A 14,522-nucleotide genomic window follows, 5' to 3' on the forward strand; every position below is an offset into this window, starting at 1 on the left:
CTCAAAAGCTGCAGGGTCCTCTCTTTCAGGCACCTGTGAATATGAAGAGGTTGGATGCTGAGTGTGGAGGGCGTACAGATCTCTGGCTGCACCACTTCTAGGTGGTCAACATTTATTTTTGTATAAAAATAAGGACAGTTTGCAACATCTCTCACATTCCTCTCACTCAGGTTCCACCCTTCTTGTACAGCAAACAGAGATGATTGGTCCCTTGGCCGTTAGCCAGTCTATTCATCTGGGAAGAACTGTACAACACTACAAAGACAGTTCTCAGGGAGACGTTATTAGTCATCTTTAGTATCTGTCCAGGAAAGAAGGGAGTCAGACCAATTTTATAGCAGTAGAGTCAAGCAGGGGAGAAAATGTTTCCTCAGTGATTCCACTTCTTTCTACCATACTCGTATCTTCCTTGGACATGCTCATCACCACTGCAGAATCATTCTGATTTTTACTACTAACAAAATTTCCCTCGCCAGTGATGAGTCAAAGACCATGTTGTGATTCTCAGACTTTAACAATATAGCCATGGCTTGCCCAAATAAGCACAATCCCATTTTCAGAAAAGATTCTCACAATAACAGTCTTACCCTTAATTTGCCATTAAATTCATTTTTCAAAACATGGTATCATTGCCTCTAAGGGCTGAGCTCACTTTGGATCAAGTTCCTTACCAGAAAAAGAAATCTAATGCTGCAGATAGTCTTGCACTCGTTAGTACAACTGTGCTCATTAATATCAATCTGACATTAAATGATTTCCTGTTTTATGTCAATCGAAAATAATTGATTCTGTGTGCTAAGCAGCACTTTATGTCAATTACTGCTCACACCACCATGCACCATAAGCAGATTTTCAATTAACTCAGCTATATAATTTTCTATTTTCAGGCTGGTTGCAGGGTTTTCATGTGCAACCACTACTGAGTGAAAAACAATACTCTGGGCAGACCTGAACCACAGCTTAAAGTTCAGCAGCAACAAAAGTGCCTGTAAATTGCTAGGTTTATTTACACTTTGAGTAAGTCTAGAGGCTTATCAGGAGGCCCCAGGTACTGCTAAACACTGACATGCAAATAAAGGTGATGTACTTTAACATATAATTTCTAATGGGTTTTTTTTGCCTACAAATTCAGTACAAAATAAGAAAGTCCAAGTATCAGACGTGTTATCAAAGTCTCATCCTTGAATATTCTGTGTAACACCTTTTTTGTAATGAGATACTTCAGGAACCCTTCAATGTAGAAACTATAATTCCTGTGCTTTCTCAGACAGTTCTACTGGTTGCTATTCCAGAAGCCCATTCAAAATCCACTCTGTGTTTTTCAAGTTCTCCAAAATTTCTCCAGATATCTCTGTTCTCTCACATAGACCTTTCCCCAGTCTTCCCACGTAGTGTCACACCTTTATGTTCTTAAGGAAGAGAATTCTCTCTTACTGCGTTTTTGCACAGCAGCACAAAGAAGCATCACTCAGATTAGGACCCTTACATTACACCATAAGTAAATCCTCATCACTACGGTGAGAGCCTGAAGCTTTCACCATCTGAACTAGCCCTCCTACTTCCTTCAGTTTTACCACCTCACTTATTTCCTTTCAGCTTATATTAACAGATGTTCTACCTTACTCACACTATACCTATGGTAAAGACACAGCAGGAATTAGAGCATTTTTATACTTTATCCTGTCTTCTTGGGATTCCTTCATAGTCAACAGAGAGAAAGAGTACAAGACTCTTCCATAATGTGCTTCAGAACACCTACAGTTACCATCTTGCTCTAAGCAATCCTGCAGGGGTGTTCTTCTTTTAAAAATAAATAATCATCTTTTTGTCTGTTGAAGGAAGCTAAGAAACTACAATTTTGTTTTGGGGATGCCCTTAGTCCTTGGTATTGCCCTTAAAAGGGTTACAAATGAGGAAGGGACTGACAGAAAAGTCTTGAACAGTTACTGTGCTTTGACTCACACACCATTTTAGAAACACAGATGACGTGAAAGATAATTTTGATCCACCTTATCATCTCATACCAGTAAGTTTAGGCATTTTCTGATTTGCTTTGCTTTGCTATGAAAGAACTATGAAGACAGCAAGATGTCTTTTCTTGGAGTTTGCACAGCAGAGCTGAAATACTGGGCACTGTGGACCTCAGCCTACCGAAGCAACAGTCATAGCAGTAATACATCCCTGCTCCTTGCTGTTGTTCATTTGTAAATATTCAGCCATTTACCATCTTAAGTTAGAATCCAGCTAAGAAATCTGAAATTAGCTTCTAAAGGAAATAAAGTGTTGAACATATTCCCTTCTACCCTCCGTGCCCGCTTTTCCAGCAGTACCAGGGATCATTATTGAGTAAAAATATTTAAATTTGAATCAGGGCCTTGAAAAGAGTTCCTGCCCTCCAAATAAATGAAAAATACATGTATATACACACACACTTTAGAATGAAAGGCATAAAATATCTGTTTACGAAATCTCATGCCTTTGGCAGCTTAAAAAATATCATTACCATATCTCATCAGTGTAAGATTTAAGCCATATACTTTTTTAAGGTGATGTACATTGTAAAAACATGCCAAAGAAGTTAATAAAACTTGGACTTTGTGCTAGCTGAAAATCCACTCCATATTCCAAGCTTTCTTCCAGAGGAGGATAGATTTACTTATCTTGAAATGCAGCTTTGCTAACCTTTTATCATAGCCCAGTAGATACTAGTCTTGTCTATAGCACAAGTTGCATCTTGTCCCAGGGGTTCAAGGTAAATATCATCTGATGTTACTTATTTTGGAGAAAGTATTTTTTCCTTCCCAACTCTCATGAAACTAGTTCTGTTCTCAAGGCAAAAAATTGCTATATGACTCTGGGTAAAAGTATGCCTACTGGCAAAAAGACACTCCACTTGGCTTCTTACAAGCTTGACATCTCCTTTCTTCTAGTGCATATCCATGCCATTTCATCTCCCAAGGTACTCACAGGCAGAGCAAGCACAGTCTGAAAACCCGACATGCACATTTGCAGTTTTGCAAAACATCTTTTAAAACTTTGACTTCAAGCAGAGGCACAGCATTTCTTCTGGGTTTTAATGGAGTTAGGGATTAACCTTTCCCTTTCTCTTCCCCTGTTATTTTTGTTTCTAGTTACAGTGGTGCTGTTTGCAGCACTGAGACGGCAGCGGAAAAAAGAGCCTTTGATTATTTCCAAAGAAGACATCAGAGACAACATTGTCAGTTATAATGATGAAGGTGGTGGAGAGGAAGACACCCAGGCATTTGATATCGGCACGCTGAGGAATCCCGAAGCCATAGACGATAACAAATTACGCAGAGACATTGTGCCGGAAACACTTTTTATGCCACGGCGGACTGCAACAGCACGAGATAACACGGATGTCAGAGATTTCATTAACCAAAGGTTAAAGGAAAATGATACAGATCCAACGGCACCCCCATATGACTCGTTAGCAACCTACGCATATGAAGGTAATGGTTCTGTGGCCGAGTCCCTCAGCTCCTTGGAGTCGGTGACTACAGACGGAGATCAGGACTATGATTACCTCAGTGACTGGGGGCCTCGGTTTAAAAAGCTGGCAGATATGTATGGTGCAATGGACAGTGACAAAGACTCTTAATATTTTGCCTTTTTTTTTTTTTCCCTTCCTCATTTTCAGAAACAGCATTGAGATATGTGAAGTGGCTATTTCTTTCTATTTCTCCACAGATGTGTGAAAGGGTTCTCTGTTCTACCCATTCAAATTGTCTAATGACTGCAGTCTGTGTGGATCAGCTGTCAGAAAATTTTTTCTAGTATCATTTTATGAGCTTCCAAGAGGCAAAATTCTTATTTTTTACTGCATCCAGTTTACCGAGCCAATCTTACAGGCATGGCAGTAGTGGAGGGGAAAAAAAGGATCAGATGGGGAGCAATATTTTCACTTGTTCTGCTTATATTGTAAATTGGAGTATATTACTGTTCAAGCTCACTTGCTCTTTTTACTTGTATTCAGACTATTCAGCTCAGACAACTGCTCTGTCAATTGTGTATTGCACATCCCAATGTAATGAGGTACCCTAGTTTACCCTATGTATTATAGTCAAAAGTAGTGGTGATGAAATGAAGGTTTATTATACAAGTAGAGTAAGCTGAGAAAAAACATCAAACATGCATTTTAATCATAAAAAGGGTAGAAAGGCCTAATGGTCATTCAAATCTAAGTGTTTTTCTAGAACCTGCCATTGCCCCCAGTGCACTGAATCATACTAACACATACATATATATAGTTCATTGACTGCAATGTATATATTTTTCTGACCTAGCATTGCTGGAGAGATGTGTGTGCGTGCATGTGTGTGCAGACAGTAGCCCAATATCTAATTCTTAGGTGGTTTCCCAGTTCTAACCCAGACTTGCCTTGTGATACAGGGAAAGTCATCTAATCCAACTCCGGATTAGCTCATGACTTGGAGGAAGGAGCAGATCATAACTGTGCTTTTCTCCATACTTCTTCGGTCAGGCCCCACCTGCACATCACTTCAGTGATGGGCACTGCGCTGGGGAGGTGGGAGTCAGGCTTTTCATATCCATCTACTTCTGCCTGTTCTCATGTGCAGGAGGGGAGTAGTAGCCTCAAGGTGACTACCACCTGATGGGGCAAAAAGAGCAACTGCAAAGGAGGAGAGAGTGCTTTTTTTGTCCTGACCTTCCCTGCCTGGATGCCCAGGGTGGCTTCCTGACTGACTCTCTGCCCGGTTTTGCTATCTGTAGAGTGGGGAAATAATGCCTACCTCATCAGGATGTTGCAAGAATCATAGAAGTCATTTGGAAAATGCTTTAGAGATGGAAAACAGTGGCATTTGGCCAGAGGAAGTAATTTCTTATGCTTTTGGGTGGTTTTCTTTTTTTTCCCCCCAGATTCAAGCCCTGAATGCACAAGTAAGTGAGAATCAATTGTCATTCCAGTGGCCTGAAAAAGTAGGGTTTATAACTATAACTCATTTTTAAAATAAACTACTCAGACAGGGTTGTTAAAGACTTCACCAAAAGGTAAAAATTTAATCACAAGTCTCTCTGTGTGTTTATCTGCTTTGCCAAGCTAAGTAATTTTTGTCCAGGGGTGGGGTGAGGGAAGATGCCATAGTCTCAGGCCAAAACAATTTTCTTTACAGCTTGTGCACCACTCAGTATTTCTGTTGGTTTGTCAAATGCATGCAGTTGCTGCTCTTCAAATCCAGCCATCTAGGAGAGGCTATCTGGAGAAAACCCTAAGGGGCTGCCATGGGACATATCCAATTCCAGGAGCTAAAAGCTGCCCTGTGTCCCAAAGCAGGGACAGAGCCCATGGCACTGTGCCAAGGAAAGAAGGAATTTTTTAAATTTTTTATTTTTTAATATACCTCATACGTAACTAAACTCATTTATTTCAAGACAGTATTTAATACCAGAATTACAGACATGGATCTATTTCCCTACGTTGTCATGGTGTGAATCAGTTTGAAAACTAAACAGCAACTCCAATTTACTCTAAAAATAGAGAAGGGAAAAAAGTTAATAAACAGAAAATTAAAAGGGATTAAAAATTAATCCCTGGAATTCATTACTCATAGAGAGTTAAATAAAGAAAGCAGTAAGATTTCCGAGTATTGGACTTTTACAAGCATGACGACATAATTTCAGGTTTTGCAAATGGGCTCACAGTGAAGAGGATGAGCCAGCCATGCTGCGGTGCTCAGCTGGGACTGGGAAAGACTTCTTTGCAGTGGGGAGCACTGAACTTTTATAGGTCTAGGGCAAGGCAGCTAGTGGCTTGCAGATGCCCAGCATGATAGACTAGATGGGTTTTCAGAGTGGAGGAGCCCAGAGTTTCAAAGGGCCCTAAACCACTGGTGTCCCCGATGGAGGCCTCTCACGGTGCTTCAGTCCAGCAGGGTGAGGGCCCAACTCCATTGCTTAGGGAGGCTGAGCCTGTCACACCTGTCACAACAGCAGTGGCATGACTAGGCCTTTATTATGTCCTCCTGATGGCCCCTTATTAATTTAAGATGATAAAAGCCTTTGAAAATCTAGCCCTTTATGGCTTCCTTGAAACCAGAGCATCCAGGAGGCAACCTGTCTGAAACCTGGCTCTGGCACACTGGAGGGACCATCTGGATTTCAGATACATGGAGGAGCAGCAGGTGCTCAGCACCACCTGCCACAAGTCCCTCACTTCAGGCTGCTCTCCTCATACAGGCAGTGGAGACAGTGTACCCCTCAGGGAGCAATTCCGAATGGCTCCCTAACACATGCCTGTGTCTCACCCTTCACTGCCTGGGGTTGCCTCGAGCAAATTGCCTCAAGCGCAGAGTCCAGCTGGATGCCCAAAGAGAGCCAGTGAGCAGTCTCTTTCCCTCCTCAGGCCCCAAGAAAACTGGTTTGTGTGTGGAGGGGATGGCAGAGGTGGCTGTGAAACCGCACAGATATTTGGCCCTGTGAGCCACCCCTAGCTCACAGGGAAGGGGGAGCCACTGTCGCTTGACTGAAGACAGACCTTGCACCCTGAAAGGGCTGGGCTGCCCTGCAGGGCAGCTCGCATTAGTCACTCTTTGGGGTGGAATAACAAGACAGGAGGATCACTGATCTCCTTGTAACTACTTTCCTATGGTTGTACAGTGATTTTGTCTGATTTAGTGATTGTCAGTAGCAGTCCATGCGCAAGGTTTTTTTGTTGTTTTTGTTTTTTTCTTTTTCTTCTTTTAATTGAAAGCTGGTTTTATCTTGTCCATTGAGTGACACAGTAAATAATAGAGAGTGGCTACTCGTGCCTGTTGTGTAAATATATTATATATAAAATTATGTTATTTCACCACAAATATGGTGCCTGAATAGGAAATGGATTCTTCTGAGAAAATTCAAAGCAAACTTGCATCCAAATTATTATTTATGCATCTAGGGTTTAAGGTCTATTTTTTCCTGCAAATTAGACAGAGTTAGCATCTCTCACACAGCAAGAAGAGTTCAATTCTGGCTTTTCTTCTTGCTTGGCAGTACCACAAAGTGCAATTTCTAAAATCAGTACTGCATATTAAATATTGAAAGTGCCATATTGCAGTGAATACAAAATTTTGCAGTAGTATTTCTTTGCACTTTGTTGCATGCCAGCGTGCTAGGTGATAGGAATAAGTATTTAACAATGCTTTCACACAGTGCTAGAATTGTCATTTATAGATAAACAAGTGTTAGACTATGGGCTATGAAGTGGGTTTCAAGGCTGTTTTAAGCCTGCTTTTCTTATAACCACACCTATTTCAGAAGAAGAAATATTAGGAAGTTTAGCTAAGCCAGGTAGAGAGATGAGCAATGCAGGTGGCTTTTAATTTGGAAAAGCATCTGATCTAACAACTTGGGATACCAGGGAATTCAGTGGAGTTAAGATGAAACAGGGGCTTGTTTATATGGGAGACTTTTCCAGCCTTGCCACTGCAGAACAACAACATCTCTACACTTGAAATGGAATAAGGTTTCTAGTATAGCTATTTCATCCCAGCTCACAAAACAGCCACTTTATTCAAGAAAAATGATTTTTTTACTCCAGAAGAATGATTATTTCAGGTTAAAACTGATGCTATCCCACAGCAGCACCAGTATGGGGAGACACAGCAGCACATGCCTCCAAGGCAGTTTTGCCAGGACATCTCTCTGTAGACAAGCACTTGGCAGAGAACTGAGACAGAAACTTGCAGCATGCTCTGGACAAGGGGATTTGGGGGTTTCCACAGGGCTCTACTGACAGTACCGCAGGACTGGGATGTGTTCCCAAACCTGATGTGGATGAAGATGCATCTAACAGTGAGAAAAACAAGTTCTCTGTGTTTTTCAGTTATTGCTGGTAAAAAAATTGCCTGGAAAGATTCTGAGTAGAAGAAAAACTCTCCACCTATACCAACACCAGTATTTTCTAAATTTATCCTAAGAAACAGATCTATTTTTCTGACTTTTTATTTTGTTAGTTGTCAGGTCTTACTTCATTCTGTTAAATGTGAATGCGAAAGGCAACCTTCAAATGATCCAGTTTTGGAAGTAGCAGGCTACATTACAAGGCACAACATTTCCATTTTTCTGTCACAAAACAAACAAGAAAAATCTTACAAAACCCAACTAACTGAATTTTTCTAGTACCATAAAAAGCAGATTGGTCATAAAGAAATAGAGCAGGGAGAAATGGCTTTGGGAATGTGTGTCTACACATGTATGGTATGAATAAAATGAAGGGAAATAATGGACATTGGAAGCTGGCCATGTTTCAAACCCAGACTTATCCATGTTGAGCAGGGCCTACAGTGCACAGTCACTTCTAACACTTCGAGGTTTCCTACAGCAGCCAGAGGGAGATTTGCATGGATAGGAAGAAAGACACCATCTTTTTCAGACCAAGCAAATTAAATCCAGGATAATTCCACGCAGATCCCTGGGAAAGAAAGTCCCTTTGTCAAGATTATTATTAAAATGTGTTAAATTTTTGCAGCCAATCTATCTCGATGGCCTTCTGCACAGTGAAATACGGACAATAATTCTGAGCAGGTAACTCCCTGTGAACACCACCATGTTAGCTCTTCCTGCCACCATCTGTTTTAAATCTCTCCGTGTTTCATTTGTCTATAAATAGTATTGATGTGTTTCAGAAGACCACTGTCCCAGCTGGATGCTGCCATCCCCTGCCCATTTGTGTTTCAATCAACACTGCAGTCTGAGCTCCCTTGTCAAATGAGAGCTGACAAATTAACACTCATTACACTACTTCCAATGATTATAAACTATTAAGTCCAACCCCTTTAGACCTGTGAAACAGCAGCCTGCTCCGATAAATGTCAAAGCCACAGCATTTCTTATTTTCAGTTTAGTCTTCAGAAAGGCTTGTTTCCTTAGAGATTTTTTCTGTACTTAAGAAAGAAGAGGAACACAAGCATATTTAATGTCTACAGCCTCATGCATTGCTCCAGAAGGAGGGAAAAAAACACAGCAGCCAATGCAATGTTTTAATGCCAGTCTCTCCCCTCAGTAATTTTATTCACAGAATCATCTAGGTTGGAAAGGACCTTGTAGATCATCCAGTCCAACCATTAACCTAGCACTGACAGTTCCCAACTACACCATATCCCTAAGCGCTATGTCAATCTTGATCCTGCCCATCATTTTGCAATATTACACTTCTCAGCCCAGACCTGCATTTGTCATACACGAAGTGCTTTCCCAAACAGTTCATAAAATTCATCAGTAAGTATCCAAAAGCCATGGCTGAGGTTACAGGGAGTACAAGAGTCACAGAACTGGGAGTTTCAGGAAGAACAGAAAGTGAACTGCATGAGGGCGTGGAGGGAGGTAATCAATGATATGCAAGGCAGGCCCATGGCACTTAAAAGCCACAAAGCTGTCATATTGTGCTTAGAGTTACTGGATTTCAAAGGAGTTTTTACAGAACCTGCTCTTATTTTTTTTTCTGCATGTGTCTTTTGCTTTCCTTAAAGGAAAAAAAAAAAAAGCTGCTAACTTTATATTTGTCCTTCCACAAAGTTGATTTGACAAATAAGGCATAAGTCCAGCATATAGAGAAATCCTTTCCATTCCCATGAGCTTTTGATCTTTCCTGTGAGACTGCACTATTTATGTAAATATACCTGAAGACACTTTCTATAAGCTTTTAGTTTTCTATGATCTATTACTTTAGTGTTTATTAAGGAAACAAATGTATAGAATTATTAAGCATTCAGGTGAACACAACAAAGAAACAACACTTCAAAAAAAATTGTTCTGGATAAATAACTCTCCAGAATCACTGTACTGTTTTAATTCTGTGATTACTTTCTTTGCTTTGAAAAATTAAACTTAAAAGAAAGGCCTTATAATAAATGCTATGTGCATCTTAACTGTGTTACTGAGCGAAATCAATCTGGCAAACTCCTATTGCAATTTGTGATTTTTAAACCCTTAAAATAAATGCTTTTCGGTATTGATTTTTTTTAATTAAAAATACTTCCAAGCATAAATTGAAACTGATGCCACCACCTGGGAAGATTTACTTGCTGGCATTCTCCAGCCACACAGTCTCTCGCGATGTCATCCCCTAGTTGTGCCAAGGATGCCTCAGCATTGAGTGGATGTGGTCACTGCTCAGCCCAGAGGGACATTTGTGGGCAGTAAGATTTTTGTCACCCAGGAGATTTATACCTAGAAGCTTCCCTGTGTTGCAAAGGGACCCGTGCTGGAATGATTATCTCTTCTGCAGCGTGGATGGGAAATTTGTTATGGTCAGATGGCAAGTGTGCACTCTCTCCCTTATATTTCCTGTTCACTGTACTGGCTTCTATTTTGGGGGTGGGGGGCATGGGGAAATGAACTTTAAAGGATTTAATGAGAAACCAATTTGAACAACAATTTATCACAGACAGAGTGAATTTGCCTTTTTGCAAATTGATTTTTGTAACAAGTTATTTATATGATACTACTTAATAAATTGTTTTTTCTAACTTGGGGGTTTTTTTTCCTAATTCTCTCAATCTGTGTTTTCTATTTACAATGCTATCATAAAGATAAGCTTTCAGAAAGATGCTGCAATCACTTTAAGACACAGGGGTAGATTGACTCAGCCATTTTTAAGTGTCTAGCTTGCAACATGCTGCAGGAGCAGTAGGATCACTATTGTGTGATCAGTGAGGACTCCCAAGAGAGTGATATAATTTCAGAAGGCATCATTTAGTAACGCTTACTATGAGGAGGATATTAGTCTACCATCACAAGACAAATTTTGACTAGCCAAGGTTTCCCAGGAAGTCCAGCAAGAGCTTTGTCAAAGTAAAGCATGCGGAATACCTTCCTTGAAGCATATACAGATCATATAATTTATAATAGCATTGGTCAGTTATTTGACTTTCATTGTATAAGGTCCAAAAAAGACTTAAGGCCTCGGTCACTTATGGAGACTCCAAATGTTATTTGCAATATCTTTCTACATAAAGAGAACAACCTCCAGAGAAAGTTATTCATTTTAAGACTTTCTTGATAAAAGATCTGTCTGTATCTCCAGAAATTCCATCATGTTTAAATTTTTTGCTAAATACAAGGACAAAGAAGAGAGTGGGAAAGGTCACAGCAAAGCAGTACTTCATCAAAAGCATTAGAACAACCACAAAAAGCAACCAGTTTAACACTGAAACTCATATGTGGTTTATGAAAGAATAGAGTAACTTTTGTAACCGCTGAGAGGAATTAGTCTAAACATTCATCTGTAATCTGTGGTGGACCTTCAGAATAAAACTTCTTTGTGAATACCCCAAGAAACCAGCAGTTTTAGACATTCAATAGTAGATCATAAGGTTATAAATACAAAGTAATTAAAAAAATTTATTTTTAACCATCTAATTATCTGAACACAACTAAGCACTGCACTGTACATGAAGGATGTATCTTATATCCCCTCCACAATATTCAGTAAGGACACACACTTGCAGGTGGAGGCGTAGAGAGGTTGCAGTTACCCCATCTCTTGGCTCTGTTATTAGAGCAGCCCTACAAGATTTCACAGAACATCAGCTTGAGTTTTTTGTCTTCCAAACAAAGACAGTAGCAGCAGCAGGAATCCTGTTGTTCACCTGCTGCTGAGAGGTGGTCCAGGTTCTGCTACCCTCCACATGTACTGAGGGTCTGAGTGCCAGAAGCAGAGCAGAAGGACTCTACCACTTTTATTTACACAAAAGAAGAATCTGCCATACTTCTTATTTGATTTACTATATCAGAGCACCTCAATCAGAAAGAAAAGTCAACTAAAGACTAGCATTTCAGCCAGAAAACATATTTGATTCTCAGACATTAATTTACCAGGTTTATCTATATAAAATAACTCCTCCCAACAAGCAAGACACAAACCACAAATTTCCCAATATTCATCTTTCATTAATACTACTGAAGTCATCACAGAGACAAGTTAGCTAGACAAGCCATCAAAGCCTACAGTCTCTTAGTTTAAAAAAGTTTAACCAGTTCTTGTTGAATTTCAAGGACAGCTCAAACAAGGAAACCAAAGAAAGGAGCGATACATTTAACTGATGCTTTAATACTTGTATAAAAATTGAAGGAATGATCACTTACATGAGCAGCCAAGTGAATCCAGTGTTGATCCTTCCAATTTTAATCTCAGATAATATTACTTTTAATGCTGTAAACAAAATCCAAGTTTACTGCATAAGGTACAGACATTTAAAAAAAATACATATTCTTATCCAAAGCCTTTGAAACCTTTCCTTTTTCTTACTAACACATCTTTCCCTGTTTTTAGCACAGCCAGCTATCTAGTGAATACGCACCTTCTACCTTTTCTTTTCTCCAAACTGACTGCACCAACTAACAGGTTCTCAGCAGCTGTCTGTCTCCACATCAGATCCCCACGTATCTTTGCCCCTCTAATCAGAAAAGCTGATTCCACTTTTCTTATTCCCCACAAATTAGGAAGCAAACATAAGCACTGTCAGAGGTCCTCAGTCACTCACTATTTCAGAATCGCTCTAGTAATTATTATGCATTTTTTAACCTTGGCACACCAGAGAGTACACAAACCCATGTATGCTTTTACTACCTGTAGAGATATTCATGGCCTGATAGGATCTTATCATGTGTCTTACTTTATTAAGCAAAAGAGAAAAACTTACTAGCATCAGGGGAACAGAGTCAGGAAGACTGTATATACTGACCTGAATCTTCCAAAAAGCTTTGGACTAGTTCCTCCGTCATTAAAACAAACAAAACAGAAAAACCCAAACCCAAGAGTCACCTGTTTACAGCTTTCCTTGTATCCCCCTGCTGGAACTTTGGCTTTCTTAACTCAGAACTTTACTGGCTGTCTGCTCATGCATGTATCTTAATTAATAAACAAATGAATAAATCCCCTCCTGATTGCTTTTACATGTTTTTGTAAACATCTGTTTCTACCTATATTGTTAAAAAAGGCTTATCTTTTCTACAATTCAGCTGGCGAACTTACTTTTCTCTGTCTCAGGATGCAGTTGAGTATTTCACATCAGTTATCTTACTAGGAAGCAAGCTTAACCCATTTACCAATTATAGCTCCAGCTTATTAGAACAAACAAACAAACTCTTAAACCTTCTTTAATAAAATAAAATAAAACCAAAAATGCCCCAAAGAACAAACCTAAACTTTAGTAGCAAGACATTGAAAAGAGGACTGAATAAAAGAGCCTTGGTAAGTGAAAGAGTGAGGAAGCCAGTGTAGGGACAGAAAGAGAAAGTGGGGTCCAACTGGCTCAGTCTCTGACACAGCAGTCCTGTAAGTCTGCTTATTGTTGGCTCACAGAGGATGCATTCTTCACCCTGTTACTCATTGCATTTACTTTTCTCCCCCATGTACCAAGGCATCCGTGTCAGAACCAAAAACAGAGCTAGGTGCACCTTTGTATTGCCACAGCTGAGCATTTTGTTGGCCCATCTTTTTTACAGAGTATGGAGCCAGTTCTCTCTGTGTTCTTCTTCTCACACCAGTCTCAGACTTCATCACTCATGTTTGGATGGACATGAACACAATACCTATTGCCAAAGACAGAAAGCCTAAAGGGACTAAAGGAATCCAGTGACAAGAGGGACCGAGCCACCTGTTACTGCTCCAAATGATAGCTGAGCTAGCCATGCCTCTTCACATTGCTTTCGTTCTCTTGCTTGCCCATTTTTTGTCACAGTGTCCAATGCATCCAATTTAGTTTCCTGTACCAGACATACCCCTTCTGTGAAGACAACAGACTTCAACCTTCCTATTTGGCTTCCCATGGATGCGACCAGCTTTTTGAGAGGCACCCACCTTTTATGCACAGGCTGGATACTAGTCTGAGAAGCTATGTGTAGAAATTATTCCACATATTCTACTATCTACTTCCACAGAGCACAGGATAAATGGGCAAAATATTTGGCCCACAAGGTTATAATATTCTTCCCACCTACAGCATACGCCAAGTACTGATCCAATGATGAGTGTTTCCCCCCTGCCAAGTTCACACGTTCAGAAATAGTAACTATGATGCTATTTTGAATTTGTTGTTTTCTGGTATTGTCAACATTTCTCTAAACAATTTCTACAGTTGTTTTTGAGCAACAAAGAAAAGTCAAAACTGCACTTTGAGATTCCCCGTTCTAATATCTTGGTATTTAATCAACCTGTAATATAATATTGATTACAAATGCCGTGGAGACAAGAGATTGGTACTTGTCTTTAGAGCAAATACTTCATATAGCTCTTTATTGCAGAAAGAGCTTTTCAGATGTTTTGATACCAAATATCCATCTGGCCCATGGGCTCACTCGCTTGTGCAATCAGAATTTTAACATTGATTCTAGCAGGAGTGAAATGGGACTCCTGAAAGACAATACAGGTTAACTGTTTGATGACCAGCGTGAAGTGCAGCAGAGAACAAAGGGACTCAGATTATAGATGTTGTTCCTGAGGACTATGAAATAAAAGAACCACATGCAAACAATGATCTCTGGCAGAAGGATCATAA

General features: G+C 39.9%; 1 protein-coding gene across 1 annotated transcript in view; it reads left to right on the forward strand.

Moving 5' to 3' along the window:
• LOC141924268 (cadherin-6) overlaps positions 1 to 5,124 on the forward strand; it is a 103,436-nt gene extending 98,312 nt beyond the window's left edge. The window contains exon 12 of the mRNA XM_074826510.1: positions 3,132 to 5,124. Coding sequence (XP_074682611.1) covers positions 3,132 to 3,622 — 491 coding nt within the window. The 3' untranslated portion in view covers positions 3,623 to 5,124. The remainder of the gene's footprint in view (positions 1 to 3,131) is intronic.
• The last annotated feature ends 9,398 nt before the right edge of the window (positions 5,125 to 14,522 follow it).

This window comes from Strix aluco, chromosome 1 (assembly GCF_031877795.1).
Source record: "Strix aluco isolate bStrAlu1 chromosome 1, bStrAlu1.hap1, whole genome shotgun sequence".
NCBI lineage: Eukaryota > Metazoa > Chordata > Aves > Strigiformes > Strigidae > Strix > Strix aluco.